Source organism: Eretmochelys imbricata, chromosome 10 (assembly GCF_965152235.1).
Source record: "Eretmochelys imbricata isolate rEreImb1 chromosome 10, rEreImb1.hap1, whole genome shotgun sequence".
Classification (NCBI taxonomy): Eukaryota; Metazoa; Chordata; order Testudines; family Cheloniidae; genus Eretmochelys; species Eretmochelys imbricata.
The window spans coordinates 13,485,707-13,496,654 of record NC_135581.1 but is presented as its reverse complement, the minus strand read 5'-3'; the positions used below and the strand labels follow the sequence as shown (position 1 = coordinate 13,496,654).

General features: G+C 45.1%; 1 protein-coding gene across 1 annotated transcript in view; it reads right to left on the bottom strand.

The window, feature by feature from the left end:
* Nucleotides 1-1,656: 1,656 nt before the first annotated feature.
* The window catches only part of ADAP1 (ArfGAP with dual PH domains 1), a 97,297-nt gene continuing 88,005 nt past the window's right edge, over nt 1,657-10,948 (bottom strand). The window contains exons 8-11 of the mRNA XM_077828282.1: nt 9,617-9,679; nt 5,467-5,538; nt 3,007-3,235; nt 1,657-2,047 (exon numbers count right to left, since the gene is read on the bottom strand). Coding sequence (XP_077684408.1) covers nt 2,019-2,047; nt 3,007-3,235; nt 5,467-5,538; nt 9,617-9,679 — 393 coding nt within the window. The 3' untranslated portion in view covers nt 1,657-2,018. The remainder of the gene's footprint in view (nt 2,048-3,006; nt 3,236-5,466; nt 5,539-9,616; nt 9,680-10,948) is intronic.

Genomic DNA, 10,948 nt, shown 5'->3' with positions numbered 1-10,948 from the left:
CTTGAGAATGAGTCATTAGCAACATTTACACATCACAAGACCACGGAAGCCGAACTATTTCAAAATGCCATTTTGTCTGAGCTTCCGAGGAAGTACACATGCAATATTCTTCAAGTCATGGTGTGCTTCTGCAATGCACTGTAAAGACAACTGGCTGGACCTGCTATGAATAGAGCCCTTTGTTTTGGCTAGTACCTCATTCAGCTCAGCCTCTCCACATCTAAAGAAATGCCAAGATAGCATGTTAAGGTCATGGACAGGCACTGGCAACACAGAAGGAATTGTTCGAAGGAGTGATCTGTGCAATTGGCATGCGCATCTGCACCGAGTCATACTTTAAATCATGCCCGAAATATACCCCCAATCCTGCATTCCTTACCCCCCGATTGGAACCCAAAAGCGCTTCCATTGTGCAAGAGATGCAGGATCAAGTCTTTAATGGATTCTGTTCAAAGTGTGGGCTATGTTCATTTCTCCAAGGTACGCTGCATATCTCTGACACCAGAATCCTGGATGTCAGTGAAAGCTCTTTGCTGGGAGTGATACTTAATCCAACAGTGAGCCACACTATGGTGTGAGGAGAATGCTCCCCTAAGCCTTTGGCGTCAATAAAATGTCTTAGCAAATCATTTCCTCATCACCACACTTTGAACAAAAGCAAAACAGTTAGTCACTTAACCACCAAACAGAATAAAAAAGGAAGCATCTGAGACCCTGTCCAGAATACACTGTCTGTATGGAATAACACAGAGGCAATTTACGATTGGGAACCTTAATTTAAGCACCTAAAAAGCAGTATTTATGTTACTTGCTTTTTAAAGCATTTGCACCATCCATACCACAGAGCATATTATACTCCTTTCTGATACGTCACCGCTAATTTCAAACTCTCCTTTCTGGTTATAATTTATCATTTCCTTCACTTAAAGACAATGGGGTTTTTTACTCTGTGTTTTAAGATTGTGCTCTATATTCTGTTAGGACTTCATGATCTCTTGGGAGATGAGAAAATGCTTTGTAAAAAGAGAGTTGGGACAGTGAGTTCATCAGGGAAAACCCTGTTGAATTCAAATACCCTGGCCCCACCAGGTATCCCAAAGACTAATGTGTCTAAACTAGAGACTGAGAGCAAGGCCAGAGATGTGAACTTTGAGAGACTTCAGTGTCGGATCAGAACTTCACAAATTTACCCCTGTGACAATACCAGGTCCAGACTCTCCAGAATGTTGGGAAAGTTCAGATCTGAAAAACGAGGACCAAATTAGAACCATTCCTGATCTAAACTATTGAATCATTACAGAAGATAAAAGGCAGGTAGCCAAAACCCAGTCGTCATTAGTATAACTGGTTTTTGAAGAGGTCTCTATATGAGAGATATAATAGGAAGCGCTTTTTCTTCTCTTCTCATCAAGAGCTAAGTTGCTCATTTCCATATTCCATGGGATGTTTTGCATCAGTTATTTCTAGCCATTGACCATGTTTGCAGACTATCAAGCACACCATACCTTTGGGAGGTGCCACTGATGTTTTCAAGTCAATCATCAATACCCTGTGAAATGCTACTTAAGGAATACAACCAAATTTGTTTCACAAGCATTCTGGACCACTCTGGACTGGGTTGTGTTATTATTACAAGTTAGCACAGACCCAGGGGCATCCTGGTGCACATTATTCAGAGTCTACTATGCTGACAACATGCTCAGGCGTTTGTGGTAATTCTTTACCTAATGGAGTAAGATACACAAAATGGTAGCACATGGACGTGTAGCCTATGGACGAGCATTAGGTAGTGCTGTAAACAAGATCCCCGCAGCGCCTACCTAGAGAAGTGCACGGTTTGTTTTTGCTATGGCCCAGCAGCTTCTATGTGATGTTTGCCGCTGACTTCTTGGCTTCCAGCAGGATTAAGTGAATGACTGGTTTCTAATTTTCTTTTATTTTTTTTTTAACATTTCAAATAAAACCATCTTGTGTTGTAAACATAATCTCATTCCTTGCGTCTGCTCCGACAGTCCCAGCTAAGGTTTATGCTTGAAATGGGCTTCCACTGAAATGAAAAAAAAAAAAAAAACCAACCGAAAATGACAATACAATGGATGTTAGAACATGGGTTATCACGCAACCCTCTGTGATCCAATCCACCGGCCGGGTTCAGCTTTGAACGAGCGGCGTGAATGTTGTTGTGTTAGAACATGACTGCAAAGAGTCAAGTTCTCTGATACAGCGCGTAGACAAGGACAAATTGTGTTCACCATGGAGTCAGCTAGTTGTGGCTAAACCCTGATCCCAGAAGAGTTTACTGATAATCGGTTCACAAGATACTGAACACGACACATCCTTGTCTACACTGATCTGCCAGCACTTAACTGTTAAAAATCAAGTTTACGTGCACTTAAGTGGATTCCCATGAAAGGTTACTTATAAATTCTTTTTTAACTTCAACTGAATACCATGTTCATAGTGCCAGAGGCTGGCACAGAGAAAGGTTAGAGCATAATAGAGCTTCCCCTATGCTGTGCCTACCAAGGGCCTCCACTCTAGACTGGCAGCACCACCTCCAGGAGTGAGAGGGTAGGTTTCCTCAGCCTGCCAATACTGTTGATAGTGGTACCACTTTCAGGTGGTGGTGATGGGGATCATTATTATTACAGTAGCAAATAAAGTCCCCAACTGTGATCAAGGCCCCATTGTGCCCCACTGCACATAAACATAGGGAGAGAAAGACCCTGCCCTGAAGAGTTTACAATCCTTAAAGACAAGAAGACAAAGGATGGGCCTAAGGGACTGCTATTGTCCCATTGATGTGGACACCTATCTGCTAGGAAATGGACACATTTTGCATAAGCTACAGAACACACAGCAGATGGTAAGGACTTCCCATACAGACTAGATTTGATTTAGAGGTGAAAGGCTCTGTCTCTCCTTCAGTCTCCCCATTCTCTAACGTATGGTGGATAAATGGAGGCCTTAATTCTCCAGAGGTCTCAGTCTGGCAGGGTAACTTACCTGCATATTCCTGAGGCAGCATTGGCCTGCTTATGACTTTCTGAAAAGCTGTAATCCATTCTTGCTGATCACTTTCTGTCTCACAAGCAAAGAGAAATTTTCTGTCTGGGGTCACAATGGTTATCCCATACTGCCAGTGATTTCCCTGGGTGGATGGTGGGAGTCCTTCCAGGACCTTGTAGCTGTTTTCCTTGCTCCCAATAAATACTTCCCCTCTAGCGAAGGCATCCTACAAGATATAAATAAATGATTCAGAGCCCTTTCAAAGTTGCTTGTCAAGGTGATGTGGAATACGGATCATGCAGCAAACTAATGTTAGCGTTCTCCCTGCACAGCCTCCAGCACTCCCATCAACAGAAAACAGCGAGAGAGGTCTACGAAGCAAATTCCCAAGGTCAAACACCCACAAAGATTAGAGGTGTTTGAAATCCACAAGATTTCAGTTTTGCAAATACTGTAGCTCCTACTTAATAATGAGCCAAACCACACCCCTGGATTCCACACACCCCCCACCCCCAAACTTCTAAATCCACACACATTTTGTGCTTTGACCTCATTCTGAGAGAGAGACCTGCTACTGCCTCTATCCTTCTAACCTCTCACCCCCCAAACTCCTCATTAGTAAGTATCAACTCCAAGAGACAGTGGGTCAGATCCTCAGATGATGTAAATCATCACAATTCCATTGATTTCTGATTTCACTGCCTCCCTGCCTTCAGTGGGGTTCTTTCGCTTTACACCAGCTGAGGATTGGGCCCAGGGATTCTGCAGCCTCTCAGGAGCTTGCCCCAATCCCAGACTCTTCTATTTTTGAAGTTTTCCAACCATTTAACCTGCATGTTCCTTGCTGCATTTTAAATTTTTCAGCTTGATATTTTTCTAGCCTGCAAGATAGAAATCTCTCTCTCTCTGGTATATAATCTTTGGTGTCATTAATTCCAGTGAAATGGAAACACTACATGTACTATTATAAAGGTCTGATTGTGTGGCAATTATTCTCTTACCAGACATGTCAATCAAGACAAAAGAGAAAAAGGTGGGTGGCCAGTTGCTTAGAACATGAGATTAGGAGCCCTGAATTCTAACCCCAGCTCTGCCATTGATTTGATATGAGGCACTCATCAAATTACTTAAATCACTGTTGGCCCGATTCTGATCGCACACTGGAATAAATGAGAAGTGACTCCAGTGGAATGAGATCAGAACCAGGCCCTTTGAGAGGATAATAATCATCATGCCTACACTGGAAGAATGAGGTGAAGATGAGTGTTTTCACAGTGCTTTGAAAGGTCCCATGGTCAACATTAAAATCTTTACAGCTTGGTGCTTAGTATAAACATCTGTCTAACTATCTTATGTGGGCCGCATTCCCATAGGTAGGGCAGCACTATTGCCCCCATTTTACAGATGGGAAACTAAAGGTATGTCTACACTGGATCCTGAGGTGTAATTTCCAGCTGTGGTACACAGACCCCAGCCAAAAAGAGCAGTGTAGCCACGGCTGTGTGAGTGGTGAGACAAGCTAGCCCCAGGGCCGGACTTAGGGGCAGGTGAGCCAGGCGACTGCCTGGGGTGCTGGGCTTGTGGGGCACAGGGTTGGCAGATTTACAGATCCTAGTGTGCAAATTTATCATCTTGTAGGACAGGGATAAGTCAGGCATGCAAATCGTGCATCAAAGTCATGAAATGGGCTACAAATGCAATAAAAAATTAAGATATTCAAAAGTTTAACAAATGCGGGGGGGGGCCATTTGGTCTAAGGCTAGCCAAGTACAATCCCATCTGAAGCCCTACATATGTACATAGGGCAGCTAGCCTGTCCTGCTGCTTGCACTGCTGCAGCCACACTGCTATGTTTAGCGCACTAGCTTGATCAGAGCTAGCATGGGTACGTGTACCTGAGCCAGCTCCATTGTAGACACACCCCAAGGAATAGGGGGGCTAAGTGAATTGCCCAAGGTCAAACAATAAGCCTGTGGCACAGTAGGTCTCCCAAGTCCTAGCTGAATGCCCTAACCATGGCCCATCCTTCCTCTCAGTGGTAATATTAATTAATATTGTGACTACCATGGTAATGTTAATTACTGGCAACGATTTTAGTTTGGGATTTTCAAAGAAGCCTCATGCAGAGAGGGACCCAGTGGAACAGGGCAAGTGAAATTCTTTACCAATCCCAGCCCCGATGGCAACAAAGCACCGAAAAGCCCTGCAAAAGGGCCGAGGGAAAGAAAAATCTGGTGAAGGAAATAAAGGTTGGGATGGGACTTGTTTACAGCCATTTAAATAGGGGTTCCTGGATATTTCGGTGACGAACTGTGAACCAGGCTATTGTGCACTGGGCTTTGGACAAAAGTCGAACAACCTGCCCCAAGTATTTTCACGTTACTCCCAAATTAGACCAAACTCTGTTACAGGCTATTCCATTCAGACGTGCGTGGAGCTCAAACGCCTTTGCCTTACCAGAGGATCTTTGAAATACATGAGCCTTCGGTCGTCCATGGTGAACCATCGCTTCTTGAAACCTTCCGTTTGCTAAAGAGTTGGGGGGAAAAAGTGATTGAGCAAAGGCAAAGGAAAAACCCGGCTCACTTCTAAAGAGAGAAGTTGAGGGAATTTACGGGGCACTGGTGTTGTTCAAGGTAGTTCTGGTGGGAGAGACGTACTCAGTCAGTTCAGAAAGGGCAGGTTCTGCACTAACTTAAGCGCCGAGTGGCTATTATCTGCCAATGGGTGACAATACTTATAATACTTCCCAGTACAACAGGGCCATTCATTTCAATAGGAGTTTTAGGGAGGGAGAATTGACAGGCTAATCTGTCAGTCGTTTTAAGATACATTTATATCCTCTCCTCCACCACCCAGCCGGTGCCTCCCTGCACCCTGGCACTGCTGTTTCACCGTTCCTCCTTATCAACATTTCTCACACTGTGGGTCTTTTAGGTACAGTATTCGCTGCTTTACACATGTGTAAAGTCATTAGATTGGGGAGGGGGGAATGACCCCATGCACCTTATGATGAACAAATGCCTTGGGACATATGTTTCAAGGAGAAAGAGACACCATCTTAGCATAAACAACGAGGAGTCCTTGTGGCACCTTAGAGACTAACACATTTATTTGGGCATAAGCTTTCGTGGGCTATAACCCACTTCATCAGATGCATGGAGTGAAAAATACAGTAAGCAGTTTGATTAGCTGCAACCTCCTGTCCCACAGCCCCTGATTTTCCAGTGTAAATAGATTCAGGGTCTCATAGCAACACAGGTTGCTGAAGTTCAGACCTCAAGAGAAGTTGTAGAAAAGACCTGAATTTCTCACACAAAAAGCAAGCAGAACCCTCAAATTTTCTGCTTTGGGGACAGGCTGTGTGTGGAGGGGTAGGGAATGGAAATCCACTCAAGGCCATATTTGTACCTTATAGAGAATTAAAAAAAAAACAAAACAAGACATGAACCAGTTTTTTCCCCAGTGCAGGTTGCCTTTAAGCTTTTTTACCTCCCTCCTTCCAGCTCCTCACACTCTGAGAGCTGTTCCTCCCTGTCAGTATGTGAGTGCTATTCCTATAATAGCCAAAGGAGTGCTGGAGAATGGCATAAGATGCTTCCTCCATTCCAACAGCAGAGCCTCCAGCACCTGACCAACCCAGGAGTTTGAGATCCCTATATTTTAGCACAGGCAGTAAACTGCCAGGCTACTGGCCTCATTAATTTCAGTGGATTTTTCACCATCAGTCAATTTACCAGCTGATCCCACTGAATTCTAGAAGGTCTGGGAATCTCATGATTGGCTGCTGTTTTTATCGGATTAGCAGATATCTAAATTGGTCCAGGTATGTCATGGCCCTTGCAGCTCTAAATCTCCAGCAGGGCTGGTTTGTTTAGGATAGGATTGTGCTTTTTCTTGGAATGCCCCATTTACCTCTATTAGAAATGAAGACAGGGCAGAGGTGCTGACTCTGAGAGTGCTGGGGAAAAACAGCACCCACCAGCCACAACTGTTTGGAGGCACTGCCAATCAGCTGTTTGGCGGCACCTCTGATCAGCCAAACACCTATTTGGTGGCTTGAGAAGGGGCTTGCGGGAGGCAGAGAGCGAGTGGTGGGTGGGCAGAGCCTCTGGGAGGGGGTGGAGCAGGATGAGGCGGAGTGAGGGCAGGGACTTGGTGGAGGGGGTGGAATGTTGATGGGGCCTCGGGGTGGAGTGGGAGTGGAAAAAGTTCAGTGCCTACGAGACAGGGCTTTTCTAAGTTAACTGCTGTTTGAGGAGCCTCATCACTCAGTCATTTGCAGAGTGCTGGAATGGCTGATGCTGACACTGAAGGCAGTTTGCTCTGCAAGTGTGAGAGTCACTGGACTGATGGCAAATGCCTGTCCCTGAAACAAGAGGCCCAAAGCATAGCCTGGAGGTCAAATGTGGCCCTCAGAGTTCTAGAAAGCAGACCGTGACCATCCTTATCTTTAACAGGGAGCTGCACCTTGCAGATCCCAGAATGGAATGTTCTCAACCCAGCCATCCACGTGCATTGAATTGTAGAATTGCATGCTGGGATCTGTAGTCTCTGGAGACCTCAGCTCTGTATTATATAAGTGGATGGCTGCAATCTGCTCCATGTCACACAAATTATGCATTTTATGAAGCTCTCTGGCCTGCCCATGTAGCTATCAGTTGAGCTAATTACGGGTGTCCCAGTCCTATAAGGGCTGATCACAGAATAGACATCAGAAGGAAACAAAAATGACCCTAACCAATTTATCAGGCCTTGGTTTCTGAAATGTTTCTGTTCTGTCAACTACAATCTCTTGCTCCCCCACCCCTTAAAATGAAGAAAAAGAATTTTAAGAGAGAATAAGAAACAGAGTTCTACAGTGCTAAAGAAATGCTCCTGCGTCTAAAAAGATGAACTCAACCTCCACCCACTAAATGCTGAAAAACCCTGGGAAGTTCCCAACACGTAACTGGGCTACATAAGGAGACCCTCTGTAGCTCTTTAGTAAGCTAGGCCCCATAACATACAGCAGCTGTTAGGGGAAATAGTCATTAAAAAAATAGATGTAAATCATGTAAAATCAATGGTACGTACATTACTAATATCCAGGGCCTGCCATAAATTATGGCATTCTCCTTTTCACCCAGTGGTTTTTAAGGCTTTGTTTACACACAATAGTTGCACCACTTTCTATCCGTTAAAGCGGTACTGGTACCTGGTGTCTACGCAGTGATACTGGTGTCAGAGTGCTTATACTGATGCAGCTTATACCAGTACGGGAAGGGGAATAAGCTTGATAGGTATAAGGCACCTTTATACTGGTATAACAGTGTCCACACTAGGGGTTGTACCAGTATGATGGTAAAAAATCCCACCCCTAAGCGACATAGTGATACCAGTACAAAAACCAGGTGCAGATCAGGCCTAAAGGTTTCTTCATGCATAGATGACATTTACCACTATGAAGAGGCCAGCACGAAGTCTATGCCTAGTGGGCTTAAGCAGTGTTTACGCCATGTGCTAGCTCTCTACATGGGGATGAATTTCACCCATGTATGAAGAGATGATTATACTGTTCAAAATGCTCCTCTTTCACCTGATTGTGTCCCCACTGCAGCTGTGCACTCCCGTGTTAATGAACAGGGGGCGGGGAGGTGACCTCATATAATAGCTACCGAGAAGAGGGGGTTCTGAGTCATAAGCGGTTAGTCCATGTACTAGAGAGTGTGAAAATGGGCATTTAGTTGGCAGGAAAGGTGTGAGTCCAGCTTCAAGAGCGGAAGCATTTCCTTTTCTCCAGAGGGATATAAAGCCCAAAGAGAAGAGTCATTACTCAATTCTTGGCACAGTAGGAGATTTTATTCTCTCTTTTTCACTTGCTAACAAAGGGGCCTGAAAAGCCAAACCCGCTCCCTGGTTTGAGACTGGCAGTGAATCCAGCGACGTGGGCATTTCCCACGTACGCAGCAACTCCTTGTGCTTTCACAGAGGCCTTGAATGCCTTCAGACACCCCTTTTCCTGGCTGCCAGCTGGGCAGGGGAACCTCCCATTCTGCAGCCATGCCAGCCACATGCCCTCCATTCCAAGAGAGGGGAAAAGGCACTACAAAGGAGCGAGCAACAGTGGCTCTGTGCATGGGATTTGCTGGGAGCACGGTGAGGGGGTTGAGCTGGTGGATCCGTTGGTCCAGAACACCATGTAGTGGGGAAACAGTGATATGAAAAGGTTGCATGTACTACCTCTGATGTGGGGCTGATGCAGGGAGAGACAGGTTCCATCTCTCAGTCCCACACCAAGTTCTTTTACTCGTGCATTGCATGGGGGAATGTGAATGTTACCTTTAGGCTATCTCTAGCCCGCTTACAAAACTATAAGCACACAGGAAAGTGCAATGAATAGTGGAAACAAGGGTGGGTAGTGGGGAGAACACAAGAAACTTGGATATAAAATCCAGGGTGAGGTGCAGAACAAAGAGATACATTCAAAGGCATTGAAGTGTTGGTACATGGCTGGATTTCACACAGTAACCCTCCCAAAGCATATCTGCCCCCCCATTATGTGGATCACAACGCAGTACAGAACAAACTCATTTTTGGTATGAAGACAAAATACATGATGTCCCACCTTTGGCCCAGTTTTTTCCATGTAACCTTCCTTCAAGTAGTTCCTAGAAAGCTTTGGCACCAACTAGAGTTGTCAAAATAAGAAAGCAAAAAAAAGTACAATGTTAGTGCACGTTAGTCACAAACACAGGCTTACGTGCTGTCATGCCATAGCCCCCCAGTTATCATTTCAATGGGAGTTTATGGAAAAAAAAATGCCAAGAGAAAGAGTTACCTCCGGCCCACATGCAGGCTGGGGACAGCTTATGACACTGGTCTCAAGGCATACTGAAGTGGATTTATTTATTCCTATTGTTCTCTCATCTTCCCCTAAGAATTTTTCAGCTTCTTTGACCCCGTGTTAGCTTTGTAATACAGGTATGACTACACTGCAAAAAAACCCCAAAACACCCAGCCACTGCGAGTCTCAGAGCGCAGGTCAGCTGACTCGGGCTCGCATTATGGGGCTAAAAACAGCAGTGTAGATGTTCCTGCTTGAGCTCTGAAACCTGGTGAGTGTGTCAGAATATTCAGAACTGGAGGCCTTAAGTTAGGTCTATCCATTGTCTGGCACCTAAATAAGTGGCCTTGTTTTCAAATGTACTGAGAACTCACTAGCTCCACTGACTTTCATGAGGACTACAGGGTCTCAGTGCTTTTGAAAATCAGGCCACTTATTTAAATGCCAAACTGTGAATTTAGGATCTAACTTGAAGCTCCCTGTTGTTAAATTCTTACCTAAGAGCTCTCTGAGGCCTAATCCTGCCTCCCATTAAAGTCAACAACACAACTCCCATTGATCTCAAAGAAAGCCAAATCAGGTTGCAATCCAGGAGCCTGTTGTCCCCAGATAGTGTGAGAACTGGGGTTGTATGCAAAGATGTAGTGATAATATTTAATAATTCATTACGTGTGTTACAGTGGCACCTAGAGGCCCCAGTCAGGGTTCACCGTGCTGGGTGCTGTATGCACATAATGAAAAGATGGTCCCTGCTCCTGGGTTTGGGGAGGGAGCAGACCCCAGGGATGCCCTGAGATGGTCCCAGTTTCCCATGCCCACTGCCCCTCAACTTTGGGGCCATGCCAGGGTTCCCTGGCTCACTCTTCGATAGTTACACTATGTCCTTAAACATTCAACCTGGTTAAAGTAAAGAGACGGATCATTCTAGGCAGCCCCATTTATGGTTAACTGGCCTACAGATATTACTCATGAAGTCCTTCAACCCAGTCCTGCTTCCACTGAACTCGGTGCCAAAACTCCCACTCATTTCTATGGGGTTGAGATCATCACGACTTGATAGGTTCTCATCGCAAAGGGTGTTTTGCTGGAGTAAGGGCTGAGTAAAACTCAGGG